Below are 20,106 nucleotides of genomic sequence, written 5' to 3'. Positions count from 1 at the left end.
AGCTCCCAGCACAGTATAGAAAAGAGTTGTAAAACCTAGTAGTTCATGAAATGACTCCTGTTCCCCTCTTTCTTTCAGGCTATGCATGTTCAAGAATTTTGCTCGCTTTCGCATTGTGGTTTGTGGTGGAGATGGCAGTGTGAGCTGGGTCTTATCTCTGATTGATGCCTTTGGATTACATGAAAAGGTGAGTTCTTGCTGACTCAGTTCAGTCATTGCTAGAGAGACTGTGGGTATGGACCTGCTCATCCCAAAATGTCCTTAGTCTTCACTCTCCTTATCTATACAGCACATGTTTTCCACTGGTTTCAACCTGACAGGGAGATTCTCATTCTAAGCTTCCTCACCTAAACCATTTTCTGTGGGAAGGAGAAATGAGGGAGTTAGCAGAAAGAATGAGCAGTGCTTTATGCCCCGGGCCCCAAAGTAAATATTTGAAGGAAAGGAGAGCAAGCAAAAAGAAGTGGCTTCAGGCCACATTCAGCCTCCAATTTCCTTCCCCTCTTGAGGCCACCAGTTTTCTTTCCTGAGTCTCAAAAGTAGAAGAAACGTTCCTCTCACTTTCCTCCCTCTCCCTAGATAGCTCCCTGTTCTTCTGACTTTAGCAGCTTTGTCTCCCAAGGCACCTTATCTTCTTGGCCAAGCCTTGATAGAAATTTGTGGCTATATTTCTCTTTCATAAGCATGGCTATAAATATTGGCATATTCTAACTTTTCCCTGCACTGAGTACATTCTGTATTGCCAAGAGTGGTGCCAAATTTTCAGGAAAAAGTTCACTTAGCATCAGTATCTTCCTATTACACTTCCTAAAATCAGAAGTCTCTTATTGGCACTGGTTTTTAGACCACTATCTTTCCCAAGGAGCACCTTATGGGTTCTTTTATGGGTGGATCTTGGTAGAATTGACTGAAAATGGTTCCTGGTTTTGTTCTTGCAGTGTCAGTTGGCAGTCATCCCACTTGGAACTGGCAACGATCTGGCCCGTGTCCTAGGCTGGGGTGCATTCTGGAACAAAAACAAGTCACCTATTACCATACTCAACAGAGTGGAGCAGGCTGGTGTGAGGATTCTAGACAGGTGAGTGGCTGAATGATCAGGTCATTGTGTCTGTTCCAGTCCCATATCAGTTACTCTCATTTACATCATCTCAATCATGAATATTCTAACCTCCCTTGCAGAGCCTCATTACTTTCTGGCTTCAGTGCAGGGAAGTTTTGGGTGGCCTTGTCTATTAGGAAGTCAGGATCTACCATGTTTCTTTTAGACACCACTAAAGCCCCCGTTCAAACTTGAAAGATCCTAAATCAGGAGCCCCACAGGTAAATTTTAAGAGTTCTGTAAACCTCCTTCAAATTGCATAGTTAATTTTCTATGTAAGCATATTTTTTTCCTTGGGAATGTTTCTATCTTTCTATTCTATTCCAGAGTAGTATAGAAACCATTCTATTGCTTCATCAGTTCTTCAAAGAAACTCAAAAAACTTAGGGTTCAGAAATAATTGGCTTAGATTGTCTCTGCTTTAGAGAAGAATGAGTATTGCAATCCTATCTCCTGAAAAGAGATAGGGCCAATGCTGGGTCATAGTATTTAATTTATGGCTGCCCATAAGGATATTCTGGGATTTTCAAGGTACCAAGCTGAAGTCACCACAAAGACTCTTATTCAGTATGTCTTGGGTAGGGCCCTGGCATATTTATTTTACAAAAGCACCTGAAGTGATCTTGATAGTTACCTCTCTGGTTGAGAAGCACTGTCCTCTGACCCTGTGATGAAATTCTTTCCATCACACTGGTCTTAAGAAGTATTGAGGCAGAGGCCCCACTTGTAGTATATTTGAGATCAGGTGACTTGAGATAGTGTGGGCATCTCTACAACTCATCTTCCCTCACCACATAAACATTTTGACCTTTTTCTTGCTATGTGAAGCATTGATGATAGCCTGTGACAAAACAGAGCCCTAAATATCTGTCTGTCCTTGACCTTCATTTCAGATGGAGTGTGATGATCCGTGAGACTCCCAGACAAACCCCATTGCTAAGAGGACAGGTTGAAATGGATGTACCCCAATTTGAGGTAACTACTGCCCAGCTGTAATTCAAGCCAACACCTTTATTACATAGTGAAATAAAAGACAAAACCCAGAGAGAAGCTTTTGTATTGTCGATGGGCTCAATGAGCATAAGATCATTGAGGACTAGAGACATGTCAATAAGTAGCTTTTACTAGGAACGGTGTTAGACACTGGGGATATAATCCATTCATCCATTTACTTATTCATTTATTCAAATTATGTATGAAAATACTTCTGGATTACCTACTATGTGTGAGATACTGTTCTAGGAGCTGTTCTTATGTACTAGTAGGTAAAAAAGAATGACACAGTTCATGCTGTCATGGAGTTCATAGTAATAGAAACAATAGTTTTAATAAAGTAGTATGAGTGTTAGTATGTAAGGAAGTAGAAAGTGGTGTGAACACCCAGCAGGTGTACCAAGCCCAACCTGGGGGAAATCAAGGAAAGATTCTCAGAAACATCATTTCAGAAAAGATTGAAGGACCAGAGGGAGTTAATCAGGATATTAAGAAAGAGGAAGCCTGTTCCAGACAGATTGAATAGTGTGTGTTGTTCCAAAGGCAAGACAGAGAATAGAATATTCACAGAACAGAATGGAATATTCACATACATTTATTAATGGCTAAAGCATTGGGGTCAGGGAGGAGAAATGCAGAGAAAATGACTAAAGATGAGGCTGGAAAAGCAATCAGGGCCCAGGCCAGGAAGAACCCGGTAACCCATGGTAGGAAGTTTGGGCTTTTGCCCTAAAGAGAATTATAGAAGGATTTTTTCCTTATATTATTATGAGAATTTTCATACTAGCTTCTTGAACTCAATAGTAGAATTAGTTAGGACTCTAGCCTACAGGACATAACTCTCAAAGACATAAAAAAGCTTATTTCAATATAAATTACATTTTTAAGATTTTATTTGTTTATTTGACAGAGAGAGACACAGCAAGAGAGGGAAAACAAGCAGGAGGAGTGGGAGAGGGAGAAGCAGTCTTCCCGCCTAGCAGGGAGCCCGGTGTGGGGCCCGATTCCAGAACCCTGGGATCATGACCTAAGCCAAAGGCAGATGTTTAACGACTGAGCCATCCAGGCGCCCCTATAAATGACATTTTATTGGCCATCTGCTATATGTATATCATAGTACATATTATTAGGTATTATATTAAAGTTTGAGATATACAGTGCCAATAAGTATGCAAACCTACCTATATAAAATGGTAGAGTCTACCATTAAATTTCACTATACTTGCATATCACATATGTGTCCATATATCCATTCTGTTATCTAATAGATAGCATTCTGCTATCTAATAGAAGGGTTTTAAGTAGAATTCCATGGTACATGGAAAAACAATTGAAGGAATAAAGACTAGAGGCAAGGAGAAAAGAGAGGAGATGCTGCAATTATCTAGGCAAAAGATTATGGTGATTTGAACTGGTGAAGTGGTAACAGAGATAAGAAGTGGGCATGTTTAAGACATATAAGAGGAATAGAATCATCAGGACTTGGTAGATATTTGAATGAAAGAGGTGATGGGAGAGGGAAGAGTAGCAGCTGTAGTTAAGAATACAGACTCAGGGCTCCTGGCTAGTTCAGTTGGTAGAGCATTTGACTCTCAATCTCAGGTCCATGAGTTCAAATTCCACATTGGGCAAGAAGCCTAGGGGAAAAAAAAAAAAGAATACCAACTCAAGAGCCAGACTACCTGGAATCAAATCCTGGCTCTGCCACTTATCAGCTTACCCCTTTCCTGTGCCTCAGTTTGCTGTTCTGTGAAATGGGGTTATTACAAGGATTACATAAGAAAATATTTATATATAGCTTAGAACAGAGCCTGGTACATTGTAAGTACTACATAAGTGAATGTTATTGTTATTACTAATATTATTATAATAAGAGGTAACACTCTGGCATTGGAAAGATGTGGGTTCAAATCCCAGATCTATTATTAACTAGCTATGCAATATGAGATTGTTTGGTCATTTGAAATATGGAACAAAAATTTACCTCCATGAGTTTTTGAGAATTATTTAAATGACAGCAAACAATATACATCTCTTATTTTTAGAATGACCACAGATCTAAGATTATCTATGGGGCCCTTCAAAAAGAATTATTTGATTGTGATTATTTTCAGTGAGGCAGTTGAGTTTTTGGTAAAGAGTAAGAAATAATGAGGAGATAAAGATGGGCAGCAGACTATGTCTCAGTCCCGAGATTCAAGAGCTGAACACTCCTTTCTCCCTAGGCTGCTGCCATCCAACATCTAGAATCCGCAACCACTGAGCTGAACAAAATCCTGAAGGCCAAGTACCCCACAGAGATGATCATCGCAACAAGGTCAGTCTTCCTTTGGCTTTCAAACTGGGGTATTTTTATTCCCTTCATGGGCTGTTCCTCAGTCAGAGAAGGAGCTCATTTTGATAGGTTGGGGTACTGAGGCCAAGGAAAGTTATCAAATTTCTCCCAACTCAAACCACCTGAATGAAAAAATAGATGAGATTGAGGTGAGGGCTCCTGCTAGTCAAAAAGACAGAATTACAAGCCAGAGATTTGGAAAAAGGGTTACAGAAGAGAAACAACATTCCACACTATTCTAGAGCATAACATAACTCCCTACAGTAGGAACACCTTGCTTTCCATCTGACACTGGGAAAGGTCTCTGTAGAATTGATGACAGCTGCTTTCTCATATCCTAAACAACACATTCTGCCCTTCCAAATATGTGGGTCATTCATTTCTCCTGGGACACTTGGGATGGTTCCAGATGAGTCTGCCATATTCTCCTTTGATAAATACTCCCCCCAGGGACAGTCCTCCCAAAGCCATTATGTTTGTACTAAATTATATGGGCCCTTGAACCATAGCTAATTTGACCCAGGTGAAAACCTGACCCAAGGTGGATCAACTGAATTTTCTTTTCTGGAAATTCTGAATTTAGGGCTAAGAAAAATCTAATTAAACTCTCTTAGGTACTCATGTATTTGACCATACATACATGAAAAAATAGAAAAACAAAGGGAGAGGGGAGAGGAAGGAAAGGGAGAGAATACAGATCAGGAAAGAGAGACAAGGAAAGAGAAGGTGGAAGATGGACTTTATAAGACAGAAGGGCTCTGGACATCATGATCCATATCACATTGTCCCATCTATCTTATCTTTGCAGATTCCTGTGTTCAGCAGTGGAAGATTTTGTGGTGGATATTGTAAAGGCTTGGAGTCGGATAAAACAGAACAATACAGCTATAGAATCTGTGATTTTGAAAGTAAGTTTCCATTCCTTTTATCTTCCATGCTTTGGAGCCAGGGCCTCCTTTTTATCTTTTATTTTTTAATTTATTATTGTTATTCCATTATAATTAACATACACTATTATATTAGTTTCAGGTGTTCTATATAGTGATTCAACTATTCTGTACATTACTCAGTGCTCATCACGATAAGTGTACTCTTAATCCCGTTGACATCTATTTCATCCATCCCCCAACAACCTCCCCTCTGGTAACCATCAGTTTGTTCTCTACACTTGGGAGTCTGTTTTTTGGTTTATTTTTTCTTTCTTCTTTTGTTTTGTTTCTTAAATTCTAAATAAGAGTGAAATCACTTGGTATTTATCTCTCTCTGACTGACTTATTTGCTTAGTATTGTGCCCTATAGATCCATCCATATTGTTGTAAATGGCAAGATGTCATTATTTTTTATGGATGAGTAATATTCCATTGTATGTATATAACACATCTTCTTTTTTTTTTATTTCTTTTCAGCGTAACAGTATTCATTGTTTTTGCACCACACCCAGTGCTCCATGCAATACGTGCCCTCCTTAATACCCACCACCAGGCTTACCCAACCTCCCACCCCCACCCCTTCAAAACCCTCAGGTTGTTTTTCAGAGTCCATAGTCTCTCATGGTTCACCTCCCCTTCCAATTTCCCTCAACTCCCTTCTCCTCTCCATCTCCCCATGTCCTCCATGTTATTTCTTATGCTCCACAAATAAGTGAAACCATATGATAATTGACTCTCTCTGCTTGACTTATTTCACTCAGCATAATCTCTTCCAGTTCCATCCATGTTGCTACAAAAGTTGGGTATTCATCCTTTCTGATGGAGGCATAATACTCCATAGTGTATACGGACCACATCTTCCTTATCCATTCGTCCGTTGAAGGGCATCTTGGTTCTTTCCACAGTTTGGTGACCATGGCCATTGCTGCTATGCACATTGGGGTACAGATGGCCCTTCTTTTCACTACATCTGTATCTTTGGGGTAAATACCCAGTAGTATAACACATCTTCTTTATCCACTTATCCATGGATGGACACTTGGCTGTTGTAAATAATGCTGCAATAAACATAAGGGTGCATGTATTTTTTAAAATTCGTATTTTCATTTTCTTTGGTTAAATAACCAGTTGTGGAATTACTGGATCCTATGGTAATTCTATTTTAATTTTTTGAGGAACCTCCATACTGTTTTCCAGAGTGGCTGCACCAGTTTGCATTCCCACTAACAGTGTAAGAGGGTTCCCCTTTCCCCACATCCTCGCCAATACTTGTTTCTTCTGTTGTTGATTTTAGCCAGTCCGACAGGTGTGAGGTGATAGCTTGTTGTGGTTTTGACTTGTATTTCCCTGATGATGAGTGATGTTGAGCATCTTTTAAAGTGTCTGTTGGCCATCTGGATGTCTTCTTTGGAGAAGTGTCTGGTCATGTCTTCTGGCCATTTTTTAATTGGATTATTGGTGTTTTAGGTCTTAAATTGTGTCAATTCTTTATATATTTTAGATACTAACCCTCTGTCAGACATGTCATTTGCAAATATCTTCTCCCATTCCATAGGTAGCCTTATAGTTTTTTTGATTATTTCCTTCACTGTGCAGAGCTTTATATTTTGATGTAGTCCCAATATTTTATTTTTGCTTTTGTTTCCCTTATCTGAGGGGACCTATCTAGAAAAAGTTACTACAACTGATGCCAGACAAGTTACTGCCTGTGCTTTCTTCTAGGATTTTATGGTTTCATGTCTCACATTTAGGTCTTCCACCCATTTTCAATTTGTTTTTGTGTATGGCATAAGAAAGTGGTCCAGTTTCTTTCTTTTGCATGTTACTGTCCAGTTTTCTCAACACAATTTGTTGAAAAGACAATCTTTTCCCCATTGGATATTCTTTCCTGCTTTGTTAAAGATTAACTGACCATATAATTATGGGTTTACTTCTGGGTTTTCTATTCTGTTCTACTGATCTGTGTGTCTCTTTTTGTGCCATTATCATACCGGTTTCTTTCTATTTTTATTTTATTTTATCTCTTTTCAGTGTTCCAAAATTCATTTTTTATGCAACACACCCAGTGCTCCATACAATACCTGCCCTCCACAATACCCAGCACCAGACTCACCCAACCCCCCACCCCCTCCCCTCCAAAACCCTCGGTTTGTTTCTCAGAGTCCACAGTCTCTCGTGGTTTGTCTCCCCCTCTGATTTCCCCCAACTCACTTCTCCTCTCCATCTCCCAATGTCCTCTGTGTTACTCCCTATGCTCCACAAGAAAGTGAAACCATATGATAATTGACTCTCTCTGCTTGACTTATTTCACTGAGCATAATCTCCTGCAGTCCCGTCCATGTTGATATAAAAGTTGGGTATTTTTCTTTTCTGATGGAGGCATAATATTCCATTGTATATATGGACCATACTTTTTTTATCCATTTGTCCGTTGAAGGGCATCTTGGTTCTTTCCACTGTTTGGCAACTGTGGCCATCGCAGCTATGAACATTGGGGTACAGATGGCCCTTCTTTTCACTACATCTGTATCTTTGGGGTAAATACCCAGTAGTGCAATTGCAGAGTCATACAGTAGCTTTATTTTTAATTTCTTAAGGAATCTCCACACTGTTTTCCAAAGTGGCTGCACCAACTTGCATTCCCACCAACAGTGTAAGAGGGTTCTCCTTTCTCCACATCCTCTCCAACACACGTTGTTTACTATCTTGTTAATTTTGGCCATTCTAACTGGTGTAAGGTGGTTTCTCAATGTGGTTTTGATTTGAATTTCCCTGATTGCTAAGGATGATGAACATTTTTTCATGTGTCCGTTAGCCATTTGTATGTCTTCTTTGGAGAAGTGTCTGTTCATGTCATCTGCCCATTTTTTGACGTTATTATCTGTTTTGTGTGTGTGTTGAGTTTGAGGAGTTCCTTATAGATCTTGGATATTATACTGTTTTGATTACTACAGCTTTGTAATATAACTTGAAGTCCAGAATTATGGTACCTCTAGCTTTGCTTTCCTTTCTCAAGATTGCTTTGGCTCTTCTGGGTCTTATGTTTCCATACACATTTTAGGAGAGTTTGTTCCAGTTCTGTGAAAAATACTGTTGATAATTTGACAGAGATTGCATTGATGTGCAGATTGCTTTGGGTAGTATAGACATTTTGACAATATTTATTCTTCCAATGCATGAGCATGGATTATCTTGCCATTCCTTTGTGTCATCTTCAATTTCTTTCATCAATGTTTTAGTTTTCAGAGTACAGGTCTTTCACTTCTGTAGTTACATTTATTCCTAAGTATCATATTATTTGGGGTGCAATTGTAAACAGAATTGATTCTTTAATTTCGCTTTCTTTCACTTCATTATTGGTGTATAGAAATGCAGCAGATTTCTATACATTGATTTTGTATCCTACAACTTTATTGGATTGGCTCACCAGTACTACTAGTTTTTTGGTGGCGTCATTCTGGTTTTCTATATATAGTATCATGTCGACTGCAAATAGTGAATGTTTGACTTCCTCCTTGCCCATTTGGATGCCTTTTATTTCTTTGTGTTGTCTGACTGCTGTGACTTGGACTTCCAGTACTATGTTGAATAACAGTGGTGAGAGTGGACACCCTTGTCTTGTTCCTGACCATAGAGGAAAAGCTCCCAGTTTTTCCTTGTAAGAATGATGTTAGGTGTGGGTTTTTGATAAATGATCTTTATTATGTTGAGGTATCTTTGTGGGTTTATTTCTGGGCTCTGTCTATTGTTCTATTGATCTATGTGTTGATTTTTGTTCCAGTACCATACTGCTTTGCTTTGTAGTACATCTTGAAATCTGGGATTGTAATACCTCCAGTTTTGTTCTTCTTTCTCAGGATTGCTTTGGCTATTTAGGATCTTTTGTCATTCCATAAAATTTTTATGATTATTTGTTCTAGTTCTGCGAAAAATGCTGTTGGTAATTTGATAGGTATTGCATTAAATGTGTATATTGCTTTGGGTAGTATGGACATTTTAACAATATTTGTTTTCCCAATCCATGAACATGAAATATCTTTCCATTTGTGTCATCTTTAATTTCATTCATCAGTGTTTTATAACATTCAGAGTACAGATCTTACACTGCCTCAGTTAAGTTTATTATTTTTTGGTGAAATTGTAAATGGGATTGTTTTCTTAATTTCTCTTTCTGCTACTTCCTTACTAGTGCATAGACTGCTTTAGATTGATTTTGTATTCTGCAACTTTACTGAATTCACTTTTTTGCCCTAGTAGTTTTTTGGTGGAGTCTTTTTAGGGTTTTCTATATACAGTATCATTTCATTTGCAGATAGTAAAAGTTTTACTTCTTCCTTAGCGATTTGGATGCCTTTTATTTATTTTTGTTGTCTGATTGCTGTGGCTAGGACTTCGAGTAGTATGCTGAATAACAATGGTGAGAGTGGGCATCCTTGTCTTGTTCCTAATCTTGGGGGAAAGCTCTGTTTTTTCACCATTTACTATGGCTGACTGTGGGCTTTTCATATATGGCCTTTATCATGTTGAGGTATGTTCCCTATAAAACTACTTTATTAAGGGTTTTTATCATGAATGGATGTGTACTTTGTTAGATGCTTTTTCTATATCTGTTGAAATAATCACGTGATTTTTAAACCTTTCTATTGTTGATGTGGTGTGTCACACTGATTAATCGCAAATATTGAATCACCCTTGCCTCTGAGGAACAAATCCTACTTGATCATGGTGAATGATTTTTTCATATATTGTTGGGTTCAGTTTGCTAATATTTTGTTGAAGAATTTTGCAGCTATGTTCTTAGAGATATTGGCCTGTAGTTCCCTTTTTTTATATTGTGTTTATCTGGTTTTGTTATCAGATTAATGCTGGCTTCATAGAATTAATGTAGAAGCTTTTCTTCCTCTTATGTTTTTTGGAATAGTTGAGAATGGGTTTTAACTCTTCTGTAAATGTTCAGTAGAATTCATCTATGAAGCCAGCTGGTCCTGAACTTTTGTTTGTTGGGAATTTCTTGATTGGTGATTCAATTTCATTGCTGGTAATCAGTCTGTTCAAATTTTCTATTTCTTCCTAGTTCAGTTAAGGAAGGTGATTTTTTTCCTAGGAATTTGTCCATTTATTCTAGGTTGTCCAATTTGTTGATATATAATTTTTCATAATATTCTCTCATAATCCTTTGTATTTCTGCATCATCAGTTGTTATTTCTCTTCTTTCACTTCTGATTTTGTTTATTCTTCTCTCTCTCTCTCTTTTGATAAGTCTGGTTAAACGTCTACCAGTTTAGTTCGTCTTTGCAAAGAACCAGCTCCTGGTTTTATTGATCTATTCTATTGGTTGTTTAATTTCTATTTCACTTATTCTGCTCTCATTTTTATTATTTTCTTCCTTGTACTGTTGTTGGATTTTGTTGTTTTCTTTTTTCTATCTCCTTTAGATGTAAGGTTAGGTTTTTGATATTTTTGAGATTTGAGATTTTTCTTGCTTTTTGAGGTAGGCCTATATTGCTATAAACTTCCCTCTTCAAACAGCCTTTCCTACATCCCAAAGGTTCAGGATTTTGTGTGTTCATTTTCACTTGTCTCCATGTTTTGTTTTGTTTTGTTTTTTTATGTCCCCTGACCTATTCATTGTTTAGTAGCATGCTATTTAACCTCCTTGTATTTGTTTTCTTTCCTGATTTTGCCCAGTGGTTGATTTCTAGTTTCACAGCATTGTGTAAGAAAAGATGCATGAGATGACTTCAGTCATCTTGATTTTATTTAGATTTGTTTCATGGCCTAACATGTGATCTATCTGGAGAACATTCCACATGTACTTGAAAAGAATGTCCATTCTACTGTTTTAGGATAGAATATTCTAAATATATCTGTTAGATCCGTCTGGCCCAAGTTGTCATTTAAGTCACAGTTTCCTTTTTGATCTCTTGGATGATTTATCCATTGATCTAAGTGAGCTGTTATAATACCAGCTATTATTTTATCATTATAAATTACTTCCTTTATTTTTTCATTTATTCACAATTTGTTTTTTCAAAGAGGTAAAACATTTGGCTGTATGATACAGATACACCTGTATTTAAACCACTAAAAGATGGTTTCTGTAATTTGCCACCAAATGTATTCCTTGCTGACTTATATAGTTTTCTTCTTTCTTTTTTTGTATAATAATTTTTTAATTCAATTAATTAACATATAATGTATTATTCATTTCAGAGGTATAGGTCTGTGATTCATCAGTCTTATATAATACCAAGTGCCCTCCTTAATATCACATGCCCTCCTTAATGTCCATCACCAAGTTATCCCATCCCTACACGCCCCTACCCTCCAGCAACCCTGTTTGTTTCCTACGATTAAGAGTCTCTTATGGTTCATCTCCCTCTCTGGTTTCATCTTGTTTTATTTTTTTCCTCTCATCCCCTATAATCCTGTTTTGTTTCTTAAATTCCACATACCAGTGAGATCATATGATAATTGTCTTTCTCTGATTGACTTATTTCACTTAGTATAATACCCCTAACTTTCATCCACATCATTGTAAATGACAAGATTTCAGTTTTTGATGGCTGCTTAATATTCCAGAGTGTGTGTGTGTGTGTGCATGTGCACACACGTGCACATGTGTATGTATACACCAGATCTTTATCCATTCATCTGTCGATAGACATCTGGGCTTTTTCTGTAGTTTGGCTATTGTGGACATTGCTGCTATAAACATCCGGGTGCAGGTGTCCCTCCATATCACTACATTTGTATCTTTGGGGTAAATGCATAGCAGTGCAATTGCTGGGTCATAGGGAAGTTCTATATTCAGCTTTCTGAGGAACCTCCATACTGTTTTCCAGAGTGGCTGCACAAGCTTGCATCCCCACCAACATTATAAGAGGGTTCTCCTTTCTCCACATCCTCACCAACATTTGTTGTTTCATGATTTGTTAATTTTAGCCATTCTGACTTGTGTTAGGTGGTATCTCATTGGGCTTTTGATTTGTATTTCACTGATATCAAGTGATGTGGAACATTTTTTCATGTGTCTGTTGACCATTTGTAGGTCTTCTTTGGAGAAATGTCTGTTCATGTCTTCTGCCCATCCATTTTTTTGACTGGATTATTTGGGTTTTGGGTGTTGAGTTTCATAAGTTATTTATAGATCTTGGATACTTGCCCTTTATCTGATATGTCATTTGCAAATATCTTCTCTCATTCTGTCAGTTGTCTTTTGGTTTTGCTGTGCAAAAGCTTTTTATCTTGATGAAGTCCCAATAGTTCATTTTTGCCTTTATTTTCCTTACCTTTGAAGACATGTCTAGCAAGAAGTTGCTGCAGTTGAGGTCAAAGAGGTTGCTGCTTATGTTTTCCTCCAGGATTTTGATGGATTCCTGTCTCATATTTAAGTCTTTCACCCATTTTGAGTCTATTTTTGTGTATAGTGAAAGGAAATGGACCAGTTTCATTCTTCTGCACGTTGCTGTCCACTTTTCCCAACACCATTTGTTAAAGAGACTGCCTTTTCCCTACTGAGTATCCTTTCCTGATTTGTTGAAGATTAGTTGACCATAGAGCTGAGGGTTCATTTCTGGATTCTCTATTCTGTTCCATTGATCTATGTGTCTGTTTTTGTGCCAGTACCATGCTGTCTGGATGATTACAACTTTATAATAGAGCTTGAAGTCTGGAATTGTGATGCCACGGGTTTTGGTTTTATTTTTCAACATTCCTTTAGCTATCCAGTGTATTTTCTAGTTCCATACAAATTGTAGCATTAAAATTGATTGATTGCTTGATTTCTTTTTCTTTTGCCTCATTGTAAGTATATAGAAATGCAATTGATTCCTGTGCATTGATGTCTATATCCTGCCAATTTGCTGAATTCCTGAATGATTTCTAGCAATTTTGGGGTGGAGTCTTGTGTTTTCCTCATAGACTATCATGTCATCTGCAAAGAGTGAGAGTTTTACTTCTTCTTTGCCAGTTCGGATGCCTTTATTTCTTTTTGTTGTCCAATTGTTGAGGCTGACTTCTAGTACTATGTTGAACAGCAGTGGTGATAATGGACATGTCTGCCATGTTCCTGACCTTAGGGGAAAAGCTCTCAGTTTTCCCCCCATTGAAAATGATATTTGCTGTGGGCTTTCCATAAATGGCTTTTATGATGACTCTATCCCTACACTATGAAGAGTTTTAATCAAGAAAGGATGTTGTACTTTGTCAAATGCTTTTTCTATAGCTATTGAAAAGATCATAAGGCTCTTGTCCGTTCTTTCAGTTATGTAGGATATCACATTGATTGATTTGCAGATGTTGAACCACCTTTGCATCCCAGGAATAAATCCCAGTTGGTCATGGTGAATAATCCTTTTAATGTACTGTTGGCTTCTGTTGGCTAGTATTTTGGTGAGAATTTTTCCATCCATGTTCATCAGGGATATTGGTCTGTAATTCTCCTTTTTGGTAGGGTCTTTGATTTGGGGATCAAGGTAACACTAACCTCATAGAAAGAGTTTGGAAGTTTTTCTTCCATTCCTGTTTTTGAAACAGCTTCAGAAGAATAGGTGTTAATTTTTCCTTGAATATTTGCTACAATTCCCCTGGGAAGCCATCCAGCCCTGGGCTCTTGTTTGTTGGGAGATTTTTGATTACTGCTTCAATTTCCTTGCTGGTTATGGGTCTGTTCAGCTTTCCTATTTCTTCCTGTTCCAGTCTTGGTAGTTTATAAGTTTCCAGGAATGCATCCATTTCTTCTAGATTGCTTAATTTGTTGGCATATAGTTGCTGGTAATCATTTTTTTTAAATTTTTTATTTATTTTCAGCGTAACAGTATTCATTGTTTTTTCACCACACCCAGTGCTCCATGCAATCTGTGCCCTCCCTAATACCCACCACCTGGTTCCCCCACCCTCCCACCCCGCCCCTTCAAAACCCTCAGGTTGTTTTTCAGAGTCCATAGTCTCTCATGGTTCACCTCCCCTTCCAATTTCCCTCAACTCCCTTCTCCTCTCCATCTACCCTAATAATTATTTCTATTTCCTTGGTGTTAGTCATGATCTCTCCCCCGTCATTCATGATTTTATTAATTTGGGTCCTTTCCCTTTTCTTTTGAATAAATCTGGCCAGTGGTTTATTGATCTTATTAATTCTATTAAAGAACCAGCTTCTAGGCTCATTGATCTGTTCTACTGTCCTTTTGGTGTCTATTTCATTGATTTCTGCTCCGATCTTTATTATTTCTCTTCTCCTGCTGGGTTTAGGCTTTGTTTGTTGTTCTTTCTCAACAAGCTTTAGGTGTAAGATTAGGTTATGTATTTGAGACCTTTCTTGTTTCTTGAGAAAGTCTTGTATTGCTGTATACTTCCTTCTTAGGACCACTTTTGCTACACCCCAATGATTTTGAACAGTTGTGTTTTCATTTTCATTTGTTTCCATGAATTTTTTCAATTCTTTACTTTCCTGGTTGACCCATTCATTCTTTAGTAGGATACTCTTTAGCCTCCATTTATTTCTTTCCAAATATCTTTTTGGGACTGAGTTCCAGTTTCAAAGCATTGTGGTCTGAAAATATGCAGGGAATGATCCCAGTCTTTTGGTACTAATTGAGACTTAATTTGAGACCCAGTATGTTATCTATTTTGGAGAATGTTCCATGTGCACTTGAGAAGAATGTGTGTTCTGTTGCTTTAAGATGGAGTGTTCTGGATAAGTGTGAAGTCCATCTGGTCCAGTGTGTCACTCAAAGCCCTTATTTCCTTCTTGATCTTCTGCTTAGATGACCTGTCCATTTCAGTGAGGGAGGGTGTTAAATTCCCCTACTATTATTGTATTATTATCAATATGTTTCTTTAATTTTGTTATTAATTGTTTTATATAATTGCCTGCTCCCATGTTAAGGGCATAAATATTTATAATTGTTATATCTTCTTGTTGGATAGACTCTTTAATTACAATATAGTGTCCTTCCTCATCTCTTATTCTAGTCTTTGGCTAAAATCTAATTTGTCTGATACAAGGATTGCCACCCCAGCTTTCTTTTGTTGTCCATTAGCATGATAAATGGTTTTTTTATTTAAAAGGACATCTGGAGGTGTCTTTGGGTCTAAAATGAGCCTCTTTAAGACAGCATATCAGTGGGTCTTGCTTTTATCCAATCTGATATCCTATGTCTTTTGATTGGGGGCATTTAGCCCATTTACATTCAGAGTAACTACTGAAAGATATGAATTTAATGTCATTGTATTACCTGTAAAGTAACTGTTACTGTATATTGTCTCTGTTCCTTTCTGGTCTATGTTACTTTAGGGCTCTCTCTTTGCTTAGAGGATCCCTTCTAACATTTCTTGTAGGGTTGGTTTAGTGATCACAAATTCTTTTAGTTTCTGTTTGTCCTAGAAGGGTTTGTTTGTTTGTTTTTTTATCACTCCATCTTTTTTTAATGACATCCTAGCTGGATAAAGTATTCTTGGCTCCATATTTTTCTCATTTAGCACCCTGAATATACCATGCCAGTCCTTTCTGGCCTGCCAGGTCTCTGCGGATAAGTCTTCTGTCAATCTAATGTTTCTACCCTTGTAGGTTATAGACTTCTTGTCCTAAGCTGCTTTCAGGATTTTCTCTTTGTCTTTGAGATTTGCAAATTTCACTATTACATGTTGGGGTGTTGACCTATTTTTATCAATTTTGAGGGGGTTCTCTAAGCCTCCTAGATTTTTACTCCTGTTTCCTTCCCCAAATTAGGGAGCTCTCCACTGTAATTTGCTCCAATATACCTTCTGCCCCCTCTTTCTTTTCTCTTCTTTTGGGATCCCAAGTATTCTAATATTGTTCTGCTTTATGGTATCACTTATCTCTCAAAATCTCTCCTTGTGATCCAGTAGTTGTTTATCTCTCTTTTTCTCAGCTCCTTTATTCTCCATCATTTGGTCTTCTATATTACTAATTCTCTCTTCTGCCTCACTTATCTTATCAGTAAGAGACTCCCTTTTTTATTGCATCTCATTAATAGTCTTTTTGATTTCAACTTGGTTAGATTTTAGTTCTTTTATTTCTCCAGAAATTGATTCTCTAGTGTCTTCTATACTTTCTTCAAGTGTAGTTTCTTTATCATCATTATTCTGAACTCTTTCTTATGTCCATACTGATTAGGTCCCTGGCAGTCAGCACTGCCTCTTGTTCTCTTTTTTGAAGTGAGTTTTTCTGTTATTCTGTCCAGATAATAGATAAACAGGAGAACAAAATACTAAAATGGGAGCAACAACCCCAGGAAAATGTACACTAAATGAATCAGAAGAGACCCAAAACTGGGGAAAAATTTTTTTAAAAAGAGAGCATATAATCAGGTGAGTAGAATAGAGCAATACACTGGATTCTGTGCAGTGTAGAGAATATACTGGATTCTTTTTTTTGGTCTGTTTTAGAAAACTAGATCTCAAATTTGTTAAGAAAGAAAAAAATATGTAAAAGAATAAATTAATTACAATGAAAGGATAGAATGTAACTGTAAAAATGGAAATTAAAAGAAAAGAACAAAAGAGAAAAACAGCAACAAATAAAAAGAAGGAATATAAACAGGTGAACAGAACAGAGCAATACACTATCTACTGAGTGTATATTGGTCAGTTTGTTAGAAGAAACTATATCCCAAGATTGTAAGGAAATAAAAATGTATATATACAAAAATAAAATTAAATACATTGAAAGGATAGGATGTAACTGTAAAGGTGAAAATTAAAAAAGACTTGAACAAAGCAAAAAAAAAGGAAGAAGGGAAAAAAGAAAAAAGAGAATATGATTAGATAGGTGAATAGAACAGAACCATTCACTAGATTTGGGGTGTATTTTGGTCTATTAGAAGAAACTGCATCCCAAAATTGTAAAGAAAGAAAAACTTACATATATACAAAAATAAGTTATACACAAACAATGAGTCCTGGAACACTACATCAAAATCTAATGATGTACCATATGTTGACTAACATAACATAATAAAAAAATTATTAAAAATAATTAAATAATAAATAAATAAATAAATAAATACAATGAAGGGATAAAATGTAACTGTAGGGGCGCCTGGGTGGCTCAGTGGGTTAAGCCTCTGCCTTCGGCTCAGGTCATGATCTCAGGGTCCTGGGATCGAGCCCCGCATCGGCCTCTCTGCTCAGCAGGGAGCCTGCTTCCCCCTCTCTCTCTGCCTGCTGCTCTGCCTACTTGTGATCTCTCTCTCTCTCCCTGTCAAATAAATAAATAAAATATTTTTTAAAAACTGTAACTGTAAAAATGAAAATTTAAAAAGTTTTTTTAGAAAGAGTTGATAAAATAAATTGGTTGAAAAAAAGAAAGAAAAAATTTTGGAGGAGATTATGCTGAGTGAAATAAGTCAAGCAGAGAAAGTCAATTATCATATGGTTTCACTTACTTGTGGAACATAAGGAATAGCATGGAAAACATTAGGAGAAGGAAGGTAAAAATGAAGGCGGGGGATTGGATGGGGAGATGAACTTTAAGAGACTGTGGACTCTGAGAAACAATCTGAGGGTTTTAGAGGGGAGGGGGTGGGAGGATGGGTTGCCCTGGTGATGGGTATTAAAGAGGACACATATTGCGTAGAGCACTGGGTATTATAAGTAAACAATGAATCTTGAAACACTACATCAAAAACTAATGATGTACTGTATGATGACATAACAATAAAAAATAATAATATAAAAAATAACAAATAAAGATTTTTGTTCTAAAAAAAGAAGTTCTAAAAAAAAGAGAATTAAAGTTGAAGGATTACAAAACCATGAATTCTATGTGCTGTATTCCCTTAGGGCTGGAGTTTTGCAGTTCTTGATTGGTAAACTTGGTCTTATCTGGATGATCTTGCTGATCTTCTGAGGGAGAAGCCTGTTGCAGGATTCTCAAGTGTCTTTGCTCTAGGCAGAATTGTACTGCCCTTGACAGGGAACCAGGCTATGTAATCTACTCTGGTTTGCTCTATGTGGTTTTGTTCCCTTAAGGCTTTCCATACAGCTTTAGAGGATGAGAATGAAAATGGCAACCTCCCAATCTCCCACCCCTGAGCAGAAAGCTGGGGGCCCCACTCCTCAGTGAACCCTCAGAGAATAGCAATCAGTCACGCTTGTCTCTCTCACCCAGCCTGTAACTGAGCATTTCTGTTTCAAGCACATGACACGTTTCAGGTCTCCAAAGCCTGCAGACTCCTGCAGTGTGCTCCCACGCTGCTCTTCCAGGGGGAGGAAGAGGGGGGTCTCACTGGCTCTGCAGTTTGTTGGACCCTTCTCTGATAGCAGTCAACCAATTGTGCTGTGGTTCCCAGTTTATGGCAACCCTGAGCTGAGAGCCCACTCCTGGGCTCACTCTTTGCAGCCAGCTTCCCTGCTCTGAGGCCTGGGAGCTCTGTGACACTCAAGCATTCCCAATCTTCCCATGACCCCAAGGATCCTGAGACCACACTGTCCCAGCTAGAGTTTCGTTCCCCCCCCCAACTCAACTTAGCCTGAGTGATGTCCCTCACTAGAGCCAACTTCTAAAAGTTCTGATATATGTTCCACTGCTATATCACTTGCCAGTAGTTGGCTTGTGGAGGCTCCCTCTCCCTGTAGCTTATCTTCCCATATATCACTTCAGATTCACTTTTCCACACTTCCTACTTTGCAAAAAGTGGTTGCTTTTCTATTTGTAGAGTTTCAGTTATTCTTTTCTTACATCTCTCGTTGAGTTTGCAGGTGTTCAGAATGATTCGATAGCTATCTAGCTAAATCCCTGGGGTCAGATGAAATTAAAGTCTCCTACTTCTTCACCATCTTGTAAATAAATCTTCCTTTATGTTTTTTAATAGCTACTTTATGTATTTGGGCACTCCCATGTTGGGTGCATAAATATTTACAATTGTTATATCTTCCTGTTGGATTGTTCCTTTTATGGTTATATAGTGTCTTTCTTTGACTCTTGTTAGAGTCCTTGTTTTATTTATTTTTATTTTTTTAAGATTTTATTTATTTATTTGATGGAGAGAGACCATGAGAGAGAGGGAACACAAGCAGGGGGAGTGGGAGAGGGAGAAGCAGGCTTCTCGCTGAGCAGAGAGCCCAATGTGAGGCTCAGTCCCAGGACCCCAGGATCATGACTCAAGCCAAAGGCAGAATCTTAATGACTAAGCCACCCAGGCACCCCAAGTCTTTGTTTTAAAGTCTACTTTATCCAATACAAGAATTGCTACCCTGGCTTTCTTTTCATTCCTATTGACATGATAAATGGTTTTCTATCCCTTAACTTTCAATCTGCATGTGTCTATAGGTTTGAAATGAGTCTCTTGTATGCAGCATATAGGTGGGTCTTGCTTTTTTATCCACTCTGTCACCTTATGCCCTTTGAGTCCTTTACACTCAAAGTAATTATTGAAAATTATGTACATATTACCATTTTGTTACTCATTTTACGGTTGTTTTTGTACTTCTTCTCTGTTCCTTTCTTCTCTTGCTCTCTTCTTTCATGGTTTGCTGGCTTTCTTTTGTGATATACTTGGATCCCTTTTTCTTTATTTTTTGCATATCCACTATCAGTTTTTGATTTGTGGTTACCATTAGCTTTGTATAGAACATCTTCTGCATATAGGAGTCTATATTAAGTTGATGGTCACTTAAGCTTGAACTCATTCTGAAAGAACTAAATTTTTACCCCTCTTCCACTCCACTTTACATCGTTTCATTTTGTGAATCCCTTAGCTGATTTTTATAGATATACTTAATTTTAC

At 37.6% G+C, this 20,106-nt stretch overlaps 1 protein-coding gene across 1 annotated transcript in view; it reads left to right on the top strand.

Annotated features, from left to right (window-relative positions):
* The window catches only part of DGKK (diacylglycerol kinase kappa), a gene marked incomplete at both ends in the record, with an annotated part of 164,171 nt that overhangs the window by 117,065 nt on the left and 27,000 nt on the right, over positions 1-20,106 (top strand). The window contains 5 exons of the mRNA XM_080795697.1: positions 79-187; positions 939-1,078; positions 1,993-2,074; positions 4,318-4,409; positions 5,236-5,335. Of these exons, the coding sequence (XP_080651823.1) occupies positions 79-187; positions 939-1,078; positions 1,993-2,074; positions 4,318-4,409; positions 5,236-5,335 (523 nt within the window). The remainder of the gene's footprint in view (positions 1-78; positions 188-938; positions 1,079-1,992; positions 2,075-4,317; positions 4,410-5,235; positions 5,336-20,106) is intronic.

The sequence above is a fragment of the Martes martes genome (genome assembly GCF_963455335.1).
Source record: "Martes martes genome assembly, chromosome: X".
In the NCBI taxonomy this organism is placed as follows: Eukaryota; Metazoa; Chordata; class Mammalia; order Carnivora; family Mustelidae; genus Martes; species Martes martes.
Note: the sequence above shows the minus strand (reverse complement) of the source record. Positions and strands in the feature narration are given on the sequence as shown.